The sequence below is a fragment of the Cloeon dipterum genome, chromosome X, assembly GCF_949628265.1.
Source record: "Cloeon dipterum chromosome X, ieCloDipt1.1, whole genome shotgun sequence".
NCBI lineage: Eukaryota > Metazoa > Arthropoda > Insecta > Ephemeroptera > Baetidae > Cloeon > Cloeon dipterum.
In genome coordinates this window covers 33021353-33044153 of record NC_088790.1, presented here as the reverse complement: position 1 = coordinate 33044153, position 22801 = coordinate 33021353, and the positions used below count along the sequence as shown (strand labels likewise).

At 45.0% G+C, this 22801-nt stretch overlaps 1 protein-coding gene across 17 annotated transcripts in view; it reads right to left on the bottom strand.

The window, feature by feature from the left end:
- LOC135946197 (titin homolog) overlaps positions 1-22801 on the bottom strand; it is a 71676-nt gene that overhangs the window by 23568 nt on the left and 25307 nt on the right. For all 17 annotated transcript variants that reach the window (XM_065494298.1, XM_065494305.1, XM_065494306.1 and 14 more), the window contains 15 exons: positions 22551-22619; positions 21996-22493; positions 21637-21837; positions 21432-21579; positions 21112-21381; positions 20908-21060; positions 20538-20858; positions 20307-20479; positions 20145-20247; positions 19068-19231; positions 18108-18583; positions 17517-17686; positions 17192-17456; positions 16916-17137; positions 15630-15762 (listed from right to left, as the gene is read on the bottom strand). In XM_065494298.1, coding sequence (XP_065350370.1) covers positions 15630-15762; positions 16916-17137; positions 17192-17456; positions 17517-17686; positions 18108-18583; positions 19068-19231; positions 20145-20247; positions 20307-20479; positions 20538-20858; positions 20908-21060; positions 21112-21381; positions 21432-21579; positions 21637-21837; positions 21996-22493; positions 22551-22619 — 3366 coding nt within the window. The remainder of the gene's footprint in view (positions 1-15629; positions 15763-16915; positions 17138-17191; positions 17457-17516; positions 17687-18107; positions 18584-19067; positions 19232-20144; positions 20248-20306; positions 20480-20537; positions 20859-20907; positions 21061-21111; positions 21382-21431; positions 21580-21636; positions 21838-21995; positions 22494-22550; positions 22620-22801) is intronic.

Genomic DNA, 22801 nt, shown 5'->3' with positions numbered 1-22801 from the left:
CGGGCTGCCCTCGAAGCTCCGTCGCAGCCACTCTTTCTCTCAAAACGTTCGTTTCGGAAATGTCATCGGTCAGAACAGGGCTGTGTCATTTTTGGGGCCAATTTCTTGGATTTTCATTCCAATCTTCCAATGGCATTTTAAATCTTCATTTTTTATTTTTTGTTAAACCGAAACTGACGTTACAATTTTTTTCTAAGCCCTCGAATTAAGGGCGGAATTATTCATAAGTGCTCCGTGATTTTCAAATATTTTTTGCACAATTATTTTACAAAAATTTGAGCTTGCAAATCAAGAAGAATTTAATTCGAACGCAGTAGTTGCATTTTCTTCACTCTCCCTAACAGAATAAAAATTTGTCTAGATAAAAGTGGATTTGGCGAAGATCCGTTGAATCTGCAGTGCCATTTCGTTCTCCCTTTAGTGAAAACGCTCGACAAGAAGCAAACATGGGGAAATGGAAATAGCATGGAGCGTCCAGTTTTATGGGCTGTCGGTCTCGTGTTATGTATTCTCTCTCTCTCTCTCTCTCTCTCTCATGTGCTAGCTTTTCGCACCTGACAAAGTTGGGTTTGAAAGAAACGCCTGTCATTACCGCGCGTCGACTCAATAGTGCGATATTATTGCGATATATAATAATAATAATCACTCGTGTCCGTATTGAGTTTCACGCCGGCCGTACGAACAATCATATCATGCGCGGCGTAGTCGCGTTCGTGTTGCACTCCGCCCCGACCGCCCGACCGCCCGATCGGCAGGCAGGCAGGCCCATTGTCACACTTACTTGTCCAAATTGCGTTCAATCGCACGCTCGTAAACGACAACTACTTTGAAATTCGAGTGGGCGCCGCCGCTCTCGGAAGTTTGCCTTCCACTCACGCACACGTCCAAATCACGAAGAGACAACCAGATATATTTATTTGAGATGGCTATCGCACTGTAACAGCTCTCAAACGGATTCTTTGACCAGCTGCAAATTTTTATCAAAAGAATATTTTATGTTCAATAATATTGACTCAAGAGAAACTTTTTTTAAAAAATTAAAATTAAAAAAAAGAATTAAGATTTTTGATATTGTCTTTTAATTAATTTTATTGGAAATTTAAAAACAATTTGTTGTGTTTCAAGTTAGTGACACAGAACCCGATCTGTCTATTTAAATGAAGTCAAATTTAAGATTATCGGTCTAATTTCATTAAATGTAATTTCTTAAAAATTTCAAAGAATTATTTGAAGAGGAGGAAGGAATAAAGTCCAAATGACCCGCTGCAAATTTGAAGAAATGAATCGGCCATAGTTTCCACTACAATTCAAATAGCTACTTAAAAATATTTAAGTTGGATTTAAATTTACATCCAAAAACTTGAGAGTAAAACATTCCTATGCAACTGTTTGATCTTGAAAAAATATTCTTGCAGATTTTAACCTGCTACTGAGGTCAGAGGGACCTAAATCTATATTTTCAACCACGTCTTGCAATCCAAAAGACTTGAAATGTTTCAGCCGTTGTAAATTTTGAATTTACAGATTTGGCTCCGTTCTTAAGCGGCGCTAATTGGCAACATGCACCATCTGGACTGAAATAATTGGTTGAAATCGTCTCACGAGAAGCATCTCTCGGAGGAACACGAGAGCTTGCATACACATGTAAAAAGAATTGCCGTTTAAGGCTCATGATTCTTTTTAATCCTGTCTCGCGGGCACACACACACACACACACGGAGCGTGTTATAGCCGCGTGTATATTCATTTCGAATTGGACTTACTCGTATGAATATATGAACAAGCTCGTGCATTGAAAGGCAGCGCAGCGCAGCGCAGAAAGAGATGAAGGGCGTATGTGTGTGAGTGTGTGTGTGTGTGTGTGTGTATTTCCAACGTGTACGGTCACGATCGGCGCGCGGCTGAGGTCGCCGCCGTTTCGCTGGCGCCTCTTTGCGCAACCAAAATGAATCTCTCTCAGCTCAGCTTGCGACACGCGCGACAGCCACCAAATAAAATAAAAAAATAAAAAATATTCAGCCGCGCCATGCAGCCGACAATGAAAACCGTTGTTTCACGGCGTGGGTGCGTCTGCGTCTGCACCGCGCGTTCGAATCTCTTTTACCCTCGGCATTTCCAGCCTTTCCAGCATTCGCCGCCGCCGCCACGAGAGAGAGAGAGAGAGAGAGAGAGAGAGAGAGAGAGAGCCGACCGCATGCATCTTCTGAGTCACTGGTAAACCGCAAAACTCCCTCGTGGCGACCAGCGTCGCTTTTGCATCGGAAAGTGATCGACGCGACTCTCGCTCTGCCTTTTAATTGCGTTTAAAACATCCTGGAAACCACCAAGACGCGATTGGATTTTTAAGTTTCCATTTCAATACGTTTCAGCTTGTTTTACATTTTACACATATATATTTAGAATCGTAAACAACGGTGTTACTAAAACTTTTTAAAGAACAACAGCTGATTCACACGCTTCGTAAACGGTTTCAGAGGTTTAAATCATACTTTGAATGGATTAAAATTGCATAGAGACACAACATTTAAACTCTCAAGCAATTGTTTTGATTTATAGATAGACTGAATCAAAAAATTAAAAATATTAGTTTTAATTGAATAAATTTATAAAAATGATATCAGGCGTTTAGATTAGTTTGCAGCACATTGTTTTTTAAACAGCATTAATTTATCAATACCATCCTCTGAGAGACGAAAGATTTGAAAAAATCAATTAATTAATTCATTGCTTTCACATTTCCGAATTGGCCATCGGTGAATTTTGTACCGTTCTGGTAGCAGGGCCGGTCATTGCTTCGAGTAAATGTGTGAGCGAGTAGCGTGAAAAGAATAACGCGATTATCTGGATTTAATGGCGGACGTCTTCAATTTGTTTTGCTGCCACTTTCGGGGCTCGTGTCCGCGAAGCCATCCATCACTCGCGCGCGTTCAATGCCTTTGATTTATCATCCGAGGTGTGCGCGCGGCCACACCTCTCTCTCTCTCTCTCTCTCTCTCTCTCTCTCTCTCTCTCTCTCTGCTCTCTCAATAACTCGCTCAAGTCACTCGCGCCGAGGTGGATCTCTCACGGCGACGACGCCCTTGAGCGCGACCTTCAAACCTGGCACAACTTGAAATTTCAGACCGTTTCAGCTGGGATCACTGAACCAAAGGGCTAAACTAGGAAAAGGAGCGAGTCACCAGACCTTTACAAGCATCCTCTCACAGCTCATCTCTTAGAAGAAAATCACAGTATCTTCTTCTTTAATACGATAGCTTGAATTTTTCAAATTAAGAAGTAGAGAATAAATTAAAAATTATAATTTCCAAGTAAGCTGGAGATTAATTTTTTAAACCCTTTAAATTTTAATTGAAATTCCTTCTACAATTTTGGCCCTAATTGAAATTATCTTGCATATATTATTTAACCGCGATTGAAAAGTTGTCGGGCTTTGCTCATTTAAGAAAAGTGGCTTGAAACGCGATCCTGGGATGAATTACTCGGCGTGCTCAAGAGCCGGCCACCGCGTTGCGAGTATCAAAAAGCGTTGTTTGTTTTTGTTCAGCGAGTGTGCGTTCCTTTCGCGCACATTGACTGCACCCGAAAGCTAAAAATACAACGCCAGCAATTCTCGTTCTTCGTCTCTCACAAGTGCAAAAGAAAAAACCGAAAATTAGAATGTGAAGAGTGGCTGTCTTCGCCTTCCCTTACGCGATTCCCTGCAAAAATCCGAGAAAATCGATTCACATAAAAAATCTGTAAAAGGAATTCAGCAAAGGAAATAATGTTCATAAATCTTCCACGTTTTTCCTGCTTCTGAGGCATCCGACTGACAGCGTAGCTTGATTTGAAATTCAAATGCGCTCGGTTGCACTGCACACAACACACACGCATCCAATTAATATGTGTTTATCGACGCGCGTATTGTCTTATTTACACGCGCGTGTCGTTGTGAAACACGACGCAGATGAGATTTGCATGATGCACCCGTTGCTCGGCGGCGCAACTTTTCAGCTTAACTTATCACGTGGGCGCATTTGTTTTCTAAATAATGGCGCTTTGAACGCGTTTTTCCGCGGGTGCGATCGAGCCCACGCTGAAATTCAAACTGTGCTGGGCGCAATAAAGATCACACACGACCAGGTGGTTTGAGCTTGGCTTGGCTTACCTCCAAAAGTGTCGCAACTTTATGATTCAATCCAATCGCGCCGAGGAAAGCCAAATTTCGTGTTTAGGACAATTACTTGCTCTCGACTTGAGCCAACTATTTCGAAACAGCGATAAATGTCATCGCGGTAATGTTATATACACCTTCTCAATTAATCTTGATGCATTGGCCAATTTTCAAGTCTCGGATCGTTTCGTCCAAAGCTCATTGAAAATTCCGAACGCATGCTAGATCATACATGAAAAGAAGACCGCGTGTTTTTAATGAGAAAACAAGACATTCCCGTTTTTTAATAAATTTCTAGTAAATGAAAATTAGTATAAAAAGGTTTGTTTTAAAAATTGAAAAATTTGGCAGCCCGGATAAAACTGTTGATCGAAATTGAAAGTTGTATTTTCAAGTTCTTTTCTCTAAATGCAATCAAAAGCGTGAAAATTGCAATTTGAGTGCCGAGTCGGTTTTGATCAGGGTCTCGGACGCGCAACAATGGAAGAGTCAAATAAAGTGTTGTGAAAAAGTGCGATTCAGTGTTGCGGGTTCTATTTCCTCAGCGTCGTTTCATTAGAGCCGAAAAGAGAAAATCATTGACACCTGCCGCGCGCGAGTGATGAAAATCGTCGAATTCCGCTGCGAAGCAATTTGCCACCATATTTGGCCAACCCGAAACTGCGTTGTTTGTGCAAAGTTTTAACGCACATCCGAGTGACGAGTTTGCCAAAGAGAAACACACACACGCACACGAGTTATTTGTTTTCATTATTATTATATTATGCCAATAAGAGAAGTATGGCGATTTGAATCTGCGGCGGCGTGCGTGGGTCGCTCGAGATGCGCCGCGATAAATAATGCTAAGTGGATATGGAAACCGTTTCCCTTTGTTTTGTCACTTAGTTAGATGCCATTGTTGGCTTTTCTAACTATGCAAAGCCGGTTAATAAGCCCCCAGATAAGCAATAACCATGCAGCAAATCTTACATTAGAAATTAAGATTTAAATTACCATTCAGTTTTTTTTTAATAATTATCTAACTCTTTTAATATCGATTTACTATTTTTTAAATAAATAATCTAGAACTCCCCATATTAATTTATGGCATGTTTAATTTTTAATTTATCTTTGAGTAAATAAAATTAAGATAAATTTCACTGATCCGGTCTTCGGATAATTTGCATAAAATTGCGACGCTAGTTAACGAAGAGACATTTTCCCTAGGGAAACGACGAGTGCGAGTGCAAATTCCTGGGCGTAATTTTGGCAGTCATGTGAGCTGTCAATGGCGGGCGCGGAAAGCTGTAAATCGGCGCGCGGGACCATCTGGCCTTTGTGCATAATTCGGGCTAATTGCGGTGGAAAGGCGTAAGCGCGTGACATTTATTCGGCCCATTTGTCGCTTTTCTCTTTCTTTCGGCCGAGATTAATGACTCGTTTCGCCAATTGCGCCAATCAAAGAAAGGAAAATAGCGTCGAGTGTGAATTGTGAAAATAGCAACATCTGCGCTGCCGCCGCCGCCGCCGCCACTGACGACACACTTTTGCCCGAATGTGTGTGAGTTTAAAGAGAAGGTGCATTGCATGGCATGCGTGTTCTCCTCCACCCACTACACCGCGCGCCTCACAGAATTCACCCGCTGCAAATTTATCGCGCCTTCTCCCGAGGCCGACAACGAAAATGAGAGTGTGCTAGTTTATTTACTCAGACCTATTTTAATTTTTAAAATTTAAATATTCGATGCGACGTAGAAAACCAGGGTCAAATAACGCAAATTTAATTATCAGTAGTTGAAAAAGATTTATAATATTTCACTGAATATTTTAGATCGAATATTGATCTCCTGAGTTCTTCCCCGAGTGATATGAAATTTCCACCTTTTTGTTGAGAAAAATCAGGGCGAAATCAGCCTCCCAGACCTTGCAAAATTGTGATTATCTCGATTTCTAACCTTATGTTTTTGTTTAAATTAACGTAAATATTCGCAAATGTTTTTTTTAGTTTTAAATTAAATTCTGAATATTTTAAAAAAATGGCACCTATTTTTTGAGTGTAGGAAAAAGTTGGCTTAAGTGTGCCTGGAAATTTTCAGGACGGTGAAACCTTGAGTTTTCGTGATACGGAGGGTCAAGGTTAAAACGGTTTTTTAGTTTAGATGATGGAGAGTGAAAATAAAGCAAAATTGCAAAAAAAAAACTGTTGATTTTCACCGTCAGAACATTCTTTGCGTATCAAATCAGGTAATAAATCGAATCCTGGCGACAGGGTAGCCGTCGAGCGATCAATATGATTAAATTTTAATGTGTAGCCACATTACCGACGTCTGACGGGCTCTGTATTATTTCGATTTGCAAGATTTGCGCACGGTTGGAACGGCAAAGTCGAGAGTTTTCAGAATGATGTGCAATATGACCCATTGGAAGCCATCAGGGCGCTCAGTGACTTCATTTCCGGCACATTAGGGTGTTTCCGATTGTCCAGATCCAGAAGAAGCTGAATTCACGACCCAATACGAAATAAATTTCTTATAAAATCCCGTCAAATCAATTTCATTGGGGAAAATTACAAAAATTTAGGATATTTCTCATAAAATCTTCTTAACGGCAATTTCCAAAGTAAATTTTAAAAAAATCGATTTTGGCAGCAAGATTTATTGAAATGGTAGGAATAAAAATTCAGAAGCAAGATTTCGATCGAGCCGAGGTGAAATTCGAGTTTGAGTGTTGTGGCCATTAAATCAGAAAACACGAAGCAAAGGGCCGACCGACAGCTGGAATTCCAGGCTGGATTTTCGGTCCGTTGCACAAGTGGTGCCGCGCGTGAATTACGCGGATGCAAATGGCACGCGGCGCCGCGAACCGAACCGCCAGGCCAGGCCAGGCCAGGCCGGGTCTGTGTGTGTGCAGCGAGCGCAGAGTTGAGGAAATCGTGAGCTGCTCTCTCATCCTCGCGGCCGCGGCAACTCGTTACGTCACGCGCGGACCTTCCACTTTCTTCGCGCGCCTCTTTGGACGCGTGTGTGGGCGTCGGGGGCGCCGCCGGGCCCCCGGCGCCGCTTCCGTCCGGCCGTTTGCGGCGCCACGGGGCCCCCGACCGCGGCTGGGCGTCAGGGGTGGCGCCGGGGGGCTGCGGGGGCGCGCAACGCGACCGGCTGCTGCCCCCACCGCAGCCGGGAGAAGAAGAAAACAAGCGGCGCGGCGCGGCCGCGGCCGCGGCTCGCAATGATTAGCAAGCGCCCCGCGGCGCTGCTTCGGCCTTTGCCTCGCCAGCCAGCCAGCGAACGGAGCGAGCACGCCGAAATTCGCCGCACAGCTGATATTCACCGCATGTCCCAGTTCAAATGCCTGCATTTTTCTCCCGCATCCTATTCCATCCGAGAAATTCACGCTCACACATGCAACAAATAATAAAATGACGTGTCGTTGCAGCCGCCACTCCAGCTGATCACAATCTCGAAAAATCATTTGTCACTGTCGTGTTTGGAGGAGCTATGTGATTCAGCAATAATTTTTTTCACTAAAAAGACTCTCTTGCGGAATTACCTCTTTTTTATATAAAAAAAGCTCGTCAAAGAATATTTTCACGGCTCTATCGTCAACATTAGAACCTTTAATAATCACAGAATTTTCATACCTGAACACAGGTATTTGTTTACAGCTGAAATTTAGCAAAACTGCAAAGTAATTTAGATTATTTAATAATATTTTACTACGTTCAGTTAATTAAAAAATTGTATTTCACTATAACTATCATAATACGTTTTATCAGCACGAATTTAATTTAGAAAACCACGAAGATGATTTTAGTTCCGCAAACTTGCTGCATATATTCTCAAAAAAATTGTTGGCCGCACGAATTGAAGAAAAACTGATTATTTTTCACTATACTTCCACAGCCATTTTCGTTTTGGAGGCCGTGTGTGCGGCGGTGGCGGACAATCCGCGAGAAAGCAGGCGCTACTTGCTTTTTTTCGCTTAATTTGGGCAATAAATTGAATTGGCCGGCCGCGCGGAATGAAAATGCTCCGGTTTTACGGCCGCTGATTGCGAGCGGAGCGAAAACGAAATTTCAGCCTCGCCTCGGCGCAAGGTGAGCGCGCCGCCGGCGTCAAGTGAGCAAAAAAAAGCGGCTAACTGACCAGGCTCGTTATTATGTAACCCCTCCCTGGCCCATTCACAATCGAAAACGCACTTTACGATGTGCTGCCGTGATAATAAAGTGTAATTAGCCCACGACGCCCGTTGCCTGGCCTGCGCAACTCACATCCCTCAATTTTATTTTTTGTTAACTCGCGATCTTGATTTTCTTTTATTCAACTGTCATTTTTTGTCCGCTCTTTCCTATAACTGCTTGAAAAAATTAATTACAGTGAGATATTAATTAAGTTTTAATTTTTCAGATCAGATTGTTTGCAGATTTTGTGCTAAAAAAATTTGGAAGACATGATTGTCATTTCTGACCTTAATCACAGATTAAACTGAAACGCTTTTAGCTATGTTGGCGTGGAAACCAAGTGGCGAGATAAATTATTTGCATCTTAACAAGTTTGCCATTAATTAAGGTTGCTAAAATAATAGCGGCAAAAGTGAGTAATGAAAGGCGCGGCGAGTGTTAATTACTTTGAGCCGCGCGGCGAGAAAAGTCGTGGATTCGAAAAAATGGAGGCGCTTTCGACGAGCCCGTGATTTATAGCTGGAAAGATCGCATCCAAGTAAGGACTTGTACTGATTTGAATATGCGGAGCATTTACAAGTTTGTGACTGTGGGCGCTTTTCTCGCTGCCAGATTGGGCCATAAACTCATAAATCTGTCGCGCATGAGCCGCGTTGCTCGCAATTATTGCCATCATTAGCTTTTATTGAACGTGCGAATAATAATGAGAGCACTTTTCGATAGTTGCGCTGCGCACCGGCAAAATTTAGTCATTAACGAATTGAGGCGAAACCCGCACAAATGGTCGGCATCGGCAGCGTGTATTATTTGGCAGGAGCAGAGATAGTATTTTATTCACTCGCTGCGGTGAAATCCAATATTTATGTGTCGCGGGAAAACAAACCAGAGCAGTAGCAACAAGTCAATTCCTCGCTTCTCTCCACTCGACACGCACGCAATCGAAAATTATAAAAGCGATAACAAAAGCAAACCAAACATGCCCCGACGTACATTTCACGGCTAATAAAATTAAATCGAATAAACAAATAATAAATTACCTTCGGAGCTGAATTTTATTTTCCTTTAGCAAACAATATAATCCCCAGTTTTGTTACTCTGGCGCTTCTGCTTGCTAAAAAAATAACCGCTAAATTTATTTCTTAAATTTCAGCCCCGTTATATAGCATCGCGATTAAATAATAATTATTTGCTAAGGATTTTTAACCACTCAAGCGAGAAAAAGATTATTGTTATTAATTAAATAGCCTAGGGTATTGAATTAAATTTAGGACGCATCCTTTCCTCTTTCCAGAGTCCAGACCGCACAACTGGAGCCGTTTCATTTAATTTACGAGGAGTTATAATTCCTGTCATCAGCAGGCGCGCTTTCGAGAGATAATGAAAGGAGGAAAACACCCGTGGGAATAATAAAGAGCTGCCCACGCGAGTGCGTGTGTATTTTATTTTATTGTATTTTTTTCTTTTAACGCGGCGCACGCGAGTGTGTTTTTCGCCGGTAGCAGAAAAGTGATTAACTGTGCGAGCCAAAGCAACAGAAGCCGAGACGTACTCCCACGCCAAAACAAGTGGAAACACACTCGAAACGCGCCTTCGAACACTCAACAAGTGACAACGCAGTGCATGCCCGCTTGCAGATAAAATCAAAATTAATTGAAAAGCCCTTTCAACGTTCAAACCCAGATTTATTTTGCTGTTCATTTGAATTAAAACAAGTGTCAATTCAAACCGGGAGCAATGATTTAAATAATTCGCAAAAATATAGGGATGCTGGACGCTCTTAACGAGGGAAAACGGACCAAATTTGCATTTGATTAAAAAGAATCAAAAAGCAGAGGAGCAGTAAAGAAGGCTATTTATTGGTGTGTCGTGCCAGATGGAATTTAATTAAGCTGTTTGTGAATTTGGACGGGCGGAAGGCGTTGACACCTTGTTAATTATGAAAATGCGAAAAGAGCGGCGGCCTGCTGCTGCTGCACGCGTGGGACGCACACACTTATATTCTTAATTGCCCCGAAAACGTGCGTAATCGCTTTCCTCTCTCGCGATCCGAGAAAATATCGTGTTTCCACTCGACTTAATTTCACGTCAGACGACGCAAATTAATGTAACAGAGACGGATTAATGCAAATTAAATTTTCTCATTTTTTCAGCAAATTTAATCCCTTTGGGTTCTTGTTGCGAGAAAAATAATTTCGTTTCCCTTCAACTAGAGATTAAATGAAAAATAATTAACCATGGGTTGGCAACGGTGATTATTTTCAGTTTGTTCTATTGAACGAAGAAAACAATTGGAATGAGAGGAGTTGGAAAGGCGTTCAATAATTGGTGGGAACGTTTCATATGGTTCACGTTGAAAACGGAAAGTACCGTTGTTGGCAATGCATCATCTTGGCGCGCGCACTTCGGGTTTCGCCAGCTCATGCGATGCAAAGTGGTTAACGCCCGCCCGCGCCAGCATTTCGCGTTGCGCGTGACCTTTGCGCCAGTGCACGGCTGCGTCCAAAGGGCAACCCCATTTCCTGCACTTTTCCGCACTCGAATCGAGTCGAGACGACGATTTCGAGTGGCGAAGATTGTTTTGTCGCGAGTGACGCAAGAGAGTCGGCCCCGAATGCAGATTGTGCGCGACACCTGTTCACCGCGACAGCTAATTAGGCGCGATCCGGCCGCTCCGGCAATTTCGCAAAATGTCACCAAAGCGAGCACTCGGCTGAAATACACGACCCTGGCCGTTTGTCGCGAGTGACCCCCACAAAGCCGCACCATTTTCGAATCAATCAAGAGCTAGGCCTTCGAAATACAAAATCCCCTTTTTTTAGATTTTAATTCTGTAAAATTTTCGTACGCAACCAAACTGAGGATGAAATTCGCCAATTCGAGGACAAATTACGAACATAATGAATGAACTGTGGGCATTTAAATAAAGGATTGCGTGTTGCGTGGCTGTCGTGACATAATTTATCCCAATTGGGAGCGTGCGCGCAACGAGAACTCACCTTAGATAGAAAACGGCGTGCGCCTTAGAAGGAATGTACACTGCCACTGCCGCTGCGGCCGCTGCTGCGCTACCGCTCGCAAAGATTTGCACTGCTTTCGGAGGCGCGCGGAGAAATCGCAGTGCGAACTGAGGCGCCGCCGAGCCACCGACTGCGGCCGCCGACCGACCGACCGACCAGCCGATTCGCGCGCCGCCGCCTCCCTCTCCCCCCGCCGCCCAGCCGGCAGGCAGGCAGCCCCTTCCTGCCTGCCTGCCTGCCCGCCGTGGCCCAGTCTCCAATCTCTCAAAGCCACTGCCTTTGGATTTGGACGGACACACCGAATTATAAACACCTCACACACCGGCACTTTTTTCCAACTTCCCTACGAACGGAACGGAACAAAACCAGCAATCAGCTGATGTAAGGAATTGAAAGGAAATATTTTAAAAATGTGGAGGAAAAATATTTTGGTTACCACTGCGCAGAAAAATTAAAAAGGGCGTCTTTAAGAATTAAATGCCATCCAAAATCAGATCGGAATTTAAGAAAAGTGGAAAACAAATACTTTTTAAGTTGATTAGTTTTTTGTGGAAGATTGCAATTAATAATTAAAAATTCATCCAATAAATTCAGTGTTCTTTATATTATTTAATCCCTGATAGGCATAATTTATACAAAAATAAGAATTATACAATTTAAAATAAAATTGAAAACGTTTCATTCAATGAATTAATATAGCCCTCACAAATTAAACTATCTCATAAATAATTTGCAATAAACAAAATGTACAAATTTAAATTTAAGAATAATTTTTAGAGCAAAGTGTTTAATTTTAATTTTGTCCAGTCTGTAAAAATATATTTAAAAAAAAAATAAAAGAAAGTTCACTCTGCTATAGCCGTGTCCATTGGTGTTGCAAAAAACCTTTCCGGCTATTTTAATTACGATGCAGAAAAAGAAAACGGAGTGTGTTCTGATTGCAAGTTGAGGGTCAGCGTGCTTACGTAAGGTCGCGTCACGGGCCGATCACGATGCCGGGCACGTATCTCGTCTCTATTCTGTACCATATCAAAAGTGGCGGCAGGCAAAGCTTTCAATCGAATCGACTCTCTCGCTGCGTGTGTTGTGCGACGAGACACGAGACAAATTTGATACGGGCGTGTGTGAGTGTGTGCATTGCTTTGTTCGAGTGCTTTTGGGCGCTGCTTCACGGAGCACGTCAAAAGCTTCGGCGAACGCAGACTAATTAATTAGCAGCCCCGCGCGCGCGGTGTACAATTTCCTTCTTTCTCGCCCATCGAGCGCTCTTCCAGCCGAAAAAGGATCGGGTTTCCACGCGAAAAATAAATATCAATCGGCGAATTTCATTCTTGAGGTCGAGTGGGGTCCCGAACCGGCATTCTCTCCTTTTATTTAAAGGCCGCAGTGTCGGCTTTTAAGTAATATCGGATTTTAGCCAGTGAAATATTGTAACGTACAAGAGTTTACTGTCGCCTATTGCCCTGAACATCTGGTATCGATTTAACTAATTGCTTTTTGGAGTCTGACCACTGTAACGATCGAATTCGATCAGAAAACAGAATCCATGTTTTTTTATAATTTTCTAGAAAGAAATGCAATTCCTGACGTAATTTCTCTCTCATCAAAATGCGTCGAAAAAAGTAAGGAATTTTCTCGAAAGTTTGTAAGGCGAACACACACCTTTAAAGAAATGTTAAGGCTCCTTCTCAAACTTACGACACGTTTTTTTAAAGTATGCATTATATAACTTTTAATTTAACGAATTACCTTTTGCATTGCAAGTTCGGTGGATAATGTATGACGTCACCGATGACGTGCCTCTATCTGCCAGAGATTTGCATCATCTCATTAAGTCTGCATCACCTGATTAGATTTCATTCTCTGCTGCGCCATTTTGAAATTCTCACCGCATTGTCTATGAGAAATTGATTTTGTTTTCGCCAGTCACGTCCTTTAATTAGCGTCGATTAGCAATTTCCGCTTGATTTAATTGTGATCGCACGCAACGCCGAGAATAGAAGCACGAGAGGGAAAACGGATCTGATTCGCGCTCTCTCTCGCCTGCTCTTCCTTGCGTATACATATATCACAAATTGGCCAAATTGTGCTTTTAGCGTGGGATGCAGTGCTGATATTCGAAGGGCAGAGACTGCTTCATTAGCGAGGCTAAGTGCCCTTTTGCCCGCTCGGTGCGTAAAATTCGATTTGCATGAAACTCGCTTTTCTGCTCTGACGCACGCGTCCATTTTCATTTGTCTCAAATTGTGTGTGCGCTCGCTTTCTCCAATTAACAAAAGGCAACACAATGCGCTCTCGTTCGTTTGATAAATCACATTCTCAACATCTGGATCGTTACATTTTATTTAAATATATAAACAGATTCCAAAGAGAATATTTATTTCCGTTCGTTGCATCTGTCGAGTGCAGTCTGAGATTCGAATCTCGCGCGGGAACTGATCATCAATCACACAGCTTCAGCACTGCACGATTGCGACGTGTCGAGAAGTTAATTCGTTTTATGAATGAAATAAAAATAAAAATAAAAGCGCGTCTGCGACTGGACAAAGCTCGAAATTCATGTCCGTGCGCGGGATTAAACAATGAGTGTGGCCTGTGAAATAAAAAAGAAGGCGAGCCAGCGACTCGCCTCTCGATTTAATCTAGTATAAATAAATAAACACTCGACATTCGCACTCTGGTTTCTCCCTTTTTTTCGTTTCGTTTTGCATACACACACACAGGCAGTGAGTCGACTAAAAACGGAGCTAGGAGAAGAGAATAAGGCGGCAGAAAATGTGTGCTGGCGCCTGCAGATATCACGTTTCACGTGCAGGCCTTGGAATAAAAACAAGTGAAAAGAAAAAGAAGAAATCGCTCGGCCGGCGACCGCCGACGCGTGCGACATGCTTTTCCACTCTTTTTCAGCTTAACTGCAGCAAAAACAGATTTTTTTGGCACGGATCAAAACAAACCGGGCGAGAAAATCAAATCCTGTTGATTTTTAATTTGAAAGAAATTAAATAGAAAGAAGCTGCAGTGAAATATATTTATGGATTGTGTCACTGCGTTTGAACGTGAAAATTGTAACGCGAAGGCGTTACATTCGATTTCCCCTTGGAATATTAATCGCGAGTGCGAGTGCATCTGGTGCGCGGCGGTGGCTTTAAAAGGCTCGCTCGCCTTATTTGGCCTGCACTTTACTTCTCTTTTATTCTTGTAAACTAATAAAAGCAACGCGGCCTTTGCGCAGCGGAAAATTAGCGTCGCGAAGGTTGCTAGCTCCTCTGTCAGGCACGCATCTGATTCTGAGAAAATAAATCATCTCTGCGTGTCATTTCTCCGCAGCACAAATCCAATTTTGAATATTTCTCTAGCTCCTCCGAAGAGCGCGCACTGCCATTGCGAAACAGTTTCTTTCCTTTTATTGACTATCTCGATATTTTCAACTATGTTCCAAGTTTAAAACATTGTGAACCAATGTTTTCTCGAGTCGTGTTAATTAGCTTCGCTTCCTGTTGTAAAATATACAAATGAAACGTGTCTAATTAGTGCGCGAGTGCAACCGGTCGCAATTATCGCGCGCTGTACAACATTTTCCCCTTTTGGTTAATGCTTGTTTATCGTCAATTTAACAGGAGTCGAAGGTGTTGAGGGAGCTGCACTTGCATTGCAATTGCGCCGCGCAAATCTGCACTCTCGCGTTGCACAAGCCGCGTCTCTCTCTCTCTCTCGATCTCTCGCTGCAGTTTGGACGTTGCGTGGCGTGCACAGTTACTAATGCACTTTTATCTGACGAAACAATCCGCCTTGACCGACGATTTGCATGCGATTGTCGGCAAAATGCTAATGCAGTGTATCACATTACCTCGGATCAGCATTAATAATCAGGCGCAGAGGAGAAAGGATTTTTTCCAATAGCCAAGGGAAAAACGTTGCAGAAACAAATAACGCTAAAGGATTTCTGCTTTAGAGTTCAGATTAAATGAGAGAGAAGGGCAGTGAAATATTTGTTTTTCTACTCTAATATATTGATTTATTCTTTAATTAAATTACTTTGTTAGATATTTATTTTTTTTATGAAAATTAATTTCTAAGCAAAAGCATTTTGCAAATCCCTCCAATCATCCGATAATTTCACAAGAACGGAAACGCAAGAGTGGTTAACGCAATAAGCCGCGATTCCATCTGCAGGCCGTTTAAGCTGCTAAGCTGATAATCACAGGCAATAAACACGCAGTTCGAGTGTAATTTGCGCCAGTCACGCGATCCGAAATAAATCGACAAAGTCGTTGGATTAAAACAAAGGTGAATTTGTACTCACCCTGAGGAAGTCCCTGAGCCAGACGACCTCCGGTTTGGGGTCGCCGATGACCTCGCAGTGGATTATCACAGTGTCGCCCTCGACGGCGGAGGTCGAGCGCGGCTTCGTCACGAACTTTGGCTCCTTCGAGTACCTTCAAAGCAATCGAAAATCCAAATTAAACACACTGCATGGCGAGAGAAGAAAAAAACGTGTTAATTAAAAGTTTCACACGGCTTTAATCATCCAGCATTATTAATTAATATGCGCGAGAGGGTCTCTCGAATACAACAAAAGTTATCGGTCGCTGCAACTCGCGTGCGTGCATTTAAAGTACTCGCACGACACGCCCACGTGCCGATTTTAATTTTAAAACTGGCTGCGACGCTGATTGAAAATCGGCTCAGATGCTGCAACAGGTGTCCTGTCCGTGGGCTAATCTCGCCTCGCCGCCGCCGCGCTGCTCACTGATAACTTCATCTCGACTTCCTCGCCGCAATTAGCATTTATGCTAATCACGCCACGGGAAATTTATTTTTAAAATCATCATTTTAAACTGAGAATTGGCTGCGGTAAATATAAATAGTTTCTAAACGACAATTACAAAAAATGCACTCTTTGCAAAATTAGCGCCTCTAGTAGTATGGGTTCCTGTTAACTTGCAGTCAACACAGGCACTGCCATCGCCACTCTAGTCTAAAGAAAAGCTCTTTAGCACGCCTTCAAATCTTTCTCTGTGCGTGCATTAGGACTCGACACGTTTTACCCTCCCTCATGTCATTACAATTATTTTTAAATTTCTGTTTCAGCAGATTCAACATAATCATCTTTAATTGAGGGGAAGATAAATCAGTGCAAGAGTGTTACACGTTGCACAACACATTGCTCTGCAATTACTACGCACGGCCAAGCACCTATCACTTTATTTATTTTATTTTTTAAAGGGTGCTGAGGCCAGCCATTTCTCTTCTAACATATTTGAATATTATTTTATTTAATTTTCCTCCTACTCTTTTTATGATGACGTTTTTTCGTCACAAATTGAGCGTCTCGTCCAGCAGTAATTAATTTACATGAGACACGGTGTGGCGGCAAATTGACAGCACTAAGAGCAGACGTAGTAATTAGCAGCGCGCGAGTGAGCGCTAATTACACTCATCAAGCACAGCCTTGTGTCAAATATTATAAATCTGCTGCGGCTAGCTGTCAAAACAAGTGCGTTTTCCTCCTACGAAAGCTGCTTTTGGTCGATCGTCTCTTTTATTAACAGAGCTAGGAGTGATTATGAGAGGTGAGAGTGGACTTACAAATCTGGGATGGAAATGCTCGGCGTCTCGCGGAAGTCGGACGGCGCCACGACCAGCACCCTGGCGCTGCTCTCGGCGCGGCCCACCTCGTTCACGGCCGTGCACGTGTACACGCCGGCGTCCCTCGAACCCAAGTTGGCCACGCGCAGCTCCACGTTGCCGTCGTGGTCCAGACTCATCTCCATCCGGCGGCTCGGACGCAGACGGATGCCGTCGCGGTGCCTTCAATTTTCCACAATCAAAACACTATAGCAAAAGATATTTGCCGCAACTGACCAGGTGATTCCGACAGTGGGGTACGCCTCGACCTGGGCACAGAGGCGCACGTCTCCTCCGCGTTTCACCTCCTTGTGTTCGAGGCCGAATATGAAGACGGGGGCGATGTAGGCCCTGATGCCCTTGTCCACCACCAGCCGGCAGCGACACGAAATGGAGCCGTGCGCGTTTCGCGCCGTGGCCGAATAAACTCCCGAGTCTTCTTCCAGCGTGTGCTGGATTTCCAGCGTGTGGAACGCCTCCGAGGTCGACACATTGAACCGTTCTGCCATTTTATATATTTTAAATCAGGTTTATCCGGGGAAAAATGCAACATTAGCCTCACCTCCGATGGTGATGGGCTCCGTGTTCTTGTACCAGGTGATCTCGGGCAGCGGGTAGCCGATAACCTGGCACGTGAGTCTCACAGGGTAGGTCATCTGCACGCGCCGGTCTCGCAGACGCATCGTGAAGTGCGGCGCGGAGTCGGTTACTGGCGCGTCGTCCAACAGCCCTCTGCACAAAACCGGTGAAAATTAGCCAAAATTGGCGTGAATGGTTAAAGACCATCTCTGACGAGGTTTCCGAGCCCACCAATCGATTCCTGAGGGTCGAATTAGGTTAAATGGACGTTTTTTCCGACCAAAAAGTGCAGCGCGACGTGCGAACTTTTTTCCCCGCCAAAACAACATGAACTGCGCATGCGTCAGAGCTAGTGGGGCGGCCGGCCAACTCTGATCGGGCTCTGACGCATGCGCAATTCTTGCAGTTTATGTTGTTTTGGCGGGAAAAAAGTTGGCACGTCGCGCTGCACTTTTCGACCGGAAAAATAGCCATTTTATCTAATTCGACCCTCAAGAATCGATTGGTGGGCGCAGAAAATTCGTCAAAGACTCGGTCTTTAAAATATTCCCTCAAAATGGTTACGAAAACTCACTGCCTAAGCTTGAGGTCAGCCTCGAGGATCTTGACGTCGGTGACAACGAGCATTCTGGCGAAGGTGGACACGCGTCCGGCTTTGTTGGACGCCTCGCACATGTAGCGTCCGGTGTCGGCGTCCTCGACCGTCTTGAGGTGGAGGACGCACCTGACGCCGTCGAAGGTGATCCTGAGGCGGGGCCCGAAGAAGTCGGCGTCGAGAGGGGCGCCGTCCTTGTACCACTGCACGCTGGGCTCGGGTTCGCCCTTGACGTGGCACTCGAGCCGCACGTCGCTGCCCACCAGCACCTTCTGCTGGCCGGGCAGAATGTGCGTAAACTCGGGCAGGTCCACCCTCTTGCCCACCATGAAGGTCATGTTGGTCACCACAGGCTCGCCCCAGCCGTACCGGTTGCGTGGCGTCACGCGGAATTTATACTCGCTTCCTGATTTCAGGTTGAAAGCGTCGAAGCTGTTGATTGGAGACACTCCCAGCTGCAAAAATATTTTAATTTCCATACAAAAAAAACAATCTAAATTATTCTTGCTTCTTTCTAATGAGTTCCTGTGATTAAAAATCGAATGTTTGTATTTTTAGCTGCAATTAGATTCCAAAAAATGAGGTCTTTCAAATATCATTGTGCTCAAAGTATACCTAAAAGAGCTTCGTCGTTTCACGACAAATCAGAATCGCATAAGAAAAAAAGTCCAATTTTTCCAAATATTTACTGAAAATATTTTGACTTTCTCTAAAAAATTGTCTAATCGCGGAACAGTGGGATTCCTGTTTTTAAAATATTTAAAAGAGTGCTGTGAAGAAAAATTGCAGTAATTTCCAACAAAAAATAACAACACAACTTTTACAATTGATGAAAATTTTCTTTAAAAGCTTCTCTTAGAATCAAATATAGGACGAAATAAAAAAATCAAGAAAATTTAGGATATATAAATTATGGCGGAAAGGTGGAAATAGACGGACCTCTTGCCAGGTGGCGCCGCCGCCGACGAGCCAGGCGTCGACCCTGTAGGCGGTGACTGGGGCGCGTCCCAAGTCCCTGGGCAGCGGCTTCTTCCAGGTGAGGGTGATCCAGTTGCGGCCGCTCTCGGTGACCTCGGGCACCGAGCCAACCGGTCCAGGAACGTCTGTCGCAGAAATTAGATGAGTGCGTGGGCGTGGGCGTGGGTGCGAGGCGACGATGACACTCGGCGCTGCTCGCGGCTCGGACATGATAATTTCCTCCGTCCCGCACCCGCAGACAAAAGACACTGAATTTTCACGGCGCGCGGCACGTCCTCCGAAAGCGTGTGAATCATGCATGCGGGCTATTTCGGTTCTTACACTTTCGCTTCGTGTAGAAAACGACACCGCGCACACACATTCCTCGCCAATCACGACAATTAGCCAAGATTGCGGCGGCCCCAAACAAAAGCACTCTCGCGCTTGCACAATTATTCGAAAGTTAATATGCAAAATTAGTTCATCCAAAACTAAATAAAGCCGATTTTTCTGTTAGACGAGAAAGCGAATGGAAAATACCATCGTTGGCCGACGAGCAGGTCATCTTTAAATTGAAAATCCTTCCGCGGTCCAGCAATGTTCAGTCCGAGATGAATATCTTTGCTCATTAAGTAGCGGATCGAAACTGACAACTGCCTTGCTGCAAGAGCGCAAGGTGGAGAGTCCAGAACGCGCGGCTCTATTTTTAACGTGCGAGAAAAGAGAAAAGAGAAACACTACGCAGTCTCCCGCCGAGGCAAAACTGACATGTTATGCAACCGGCGAAACACGCGTGCTGCCCGGCACAACAAACAACTCGCTCTTCACATTCGTGCACATTCAGATTCAGCGCTAACGAACTAAAATTGATCCCGCTTGCCCTAATTTGTTGTACATAAATGACGTCACAATAACAATAACAAAAAGAAGAAGTATCTATTGTTTCATCTCAAACACTCAAAAATGCAGTCAGCACTTCAAAAATTAATCTGTTTCATAGTCGCCGCGAATTTGAATGTTCCATTGTTGGCGTAAAGAATTTGAGAATTATGTCTTTACCTTTCAACGCGCGGACTTCCTTGGCGTCCCTGATGTCTCTGAAGAGCAGAGTGGCATCCGTGGGCGAGATGTCCGGCGTCAGGGATCGAGCCCGCTGACGAATCTGCATGTTACGAGAGTGTTAACCAGCTTCTATACCTTTTTTTCTGGCGCTCTGCGTACCCTGACTGTGACGAAGGATCGGTCGACGCCGTAGATGTTGCGCGCCATGATGCAGTAGGTGCCCGCGTCCGAGGCCAGCGCCCTGCTCAGCGTCAGACGCACGTAGTCGTTCACGGTCTCCTTCATCACCCTTTGGTGCTTGGTTATTTCCCTCGTCCCCTTCATCCACACGACTGACAAAATCCGAATTTTATAATTAATGTTCGTAGAATAATCGAAAAAGGTGCATACTTTGCGGTTTGGGGTCGCCGCTGACGCGGAAGGAGACGGTGATGTCTTCGCCGACGGCGACGCTGAGCGTGTTTTCGGGCCGCTCGACGAAGAGGGCGGGGTGGTCGTTGCGTCCGGGACGCGCCACCACGCGCACCTGGCTGCTCGTGTCCGAGATTCCGAGCGCGTTGACCGCCCTGCACGTGTAGAGGCCGGCCTCGGCGGGCGACGCGTTCATGATCTTGAGAACGAAAATGCCTCGCTCCTCGAAAGTCTTGATTTTCGGCGACGGCGGCACCTCCTGCTGCTCGTGCAGCCACGTCACCTGAGGCCGCGGCTTACCTGAATTCATTGTTTAATTAATCGCAGAGTGCTGTGAATTTCGTTTTACCTTTAACTTCAACTTGAAGAGCAAAGGTACCGCCCAGGGCCACCTCGTAGTCGTCCAGGCCGGTCATGATGAACGGTTTGCATTCGAACGGCAAACTGTCCTCTGAGAGGCAGAGGGACGACTGGTTCGACTTGCGAACGGGCTTGTCCCGTCCTGAAATTATTAATCAGCGCCTATTTTCCTTTCTTCCACGCTAAAAAATACCCTTGAACACGATGTCGGAGAAGGTGGCCTCGATGTGCGAACTGGTCTCCGCCTTGCAGACGTAGTGTCCCGAGTCGGCCAGCTGCGGGTTGCCGATGACCAGTCTGCACGAGAGGGCGCCGCCGCCCAGAGGGTCGGGGATGACCTCGCTGTAGAAACGGTCGCTGTTGGGCAACGGCACGTTGTTCTTGTGCCAGGTCACCTCGGGCTGCACCGGACAACGCAGTCGGCACTCGAGCACCAATTCGTCCGAACTCGAGTGGTACACGTCTGGAAATTCAATTTATATTTCGGCTATTCGCTTCTATTGTGTTATGTACCTTTGATTGACCTGGTGAAGGTCGGTACCGAAGGCTGAGGATCGTAGCCCTCGAAAATCTTGACCTGTGCCGCCGACTTCTCCTCTCCAACCTCATTTTTGGCGATGCACGTGTACAGACCGGCGTCCTCTAGAGTCGCGCTTTTGATCTGAACAAATGCAAAGTTAATTTTATTTATTTTATTTGGTGCTGGTCTTCACCGCACCTCTAACGTGACGAGTCCGTCCATGTTGGTAATTCTGAAGTTGGCCGAGGTCTTCGGGGTGATGGGCTTGTCCTCGTAGAACCACTGGATTGTCGGGTCGGGCGTGCCCAAAACGCTGCACGTTAGCTTCACCTTGGAGCCGACCTGCGTCGTCCTGTCTGTCAGGCGCGAGCAGAAGTGCGGCATCTTGCGCGTGTCCTTCTAAAATGGCCAATTTCAATGGTTGAAATTTAAATGGTGATTTTACTAATAATTAAAAATCGTAAATTGTTTTTTTACATAAAAAAAGAAGTATTTTAAAGGGACTGTTTCGGCAGTTAAAATTGGTGAAATTTGTTGAATTAAATCAGGACGCGTACCTTTGGTTTCCTGTTAAAATCTGGCGGGAGGTCTGGCGCGTCGGCGAGGCTGTTTTCGTCCCTGGAGCGGCGCCTGGTCCTGCTCTGCCAGCTCTGTTCCTCGATTGACTTTGGCGCGGCGCCGTTGAGCGGCTCGCCGGCGTCGACCTCGACGGACGGCGTCCTCGAGCGGCGCCTCGCCCTCGTCGGGAGGTCGGCGCCGCCGTTTTCGACGCCGGCCGTGTAGTCGCGCGACCGGCGCCGCTCGAACTGGCGCTGCGACGGCGCCTCGGCCTCTGAGCTCGGCTCCTCCGAGTTCATGCGGCGGCGCCGCTGCTCGGTCAGCTTCTCCTTGAGCTCGTCCTTGTTCTTCTGCAGCTCGACGGCGGCCGCGTCGGCGTCCGACACCAGCGGCACCTCCACCTCCACGCTGCGGGACGTCGTCTGGTCGGCGCCGCGCAGCATCATCGAATCGGCCGCCTTCCTCGCCGCTTTCTTTTTCGCTCTTTGCTTGGCGGCCTTTAAAATTATTATTGCATTCATTCAACTCGTGCGTGGTTATTTCCCAGCTTTTACCTCCTCTTTCTTCAGCCTTTTCTCATTTTCCGCTTTCTCCTTCGCCTCCTGTTCCAATTTCTTCTTTTCCTGCTCATATTTAGATCCACAATTACGCTTAGCAAGGTTAAATATTTTAAAAATTGTCTAAATGGCCGACAAAATATCAACTTGAAAAAATAAATTAAGATTTCTTCACAATTAATGATTTAAAATAATTTAAAATTCTTATTTTCCTTATTAAAATGATTTGAGAATATTTGAATTGCTGA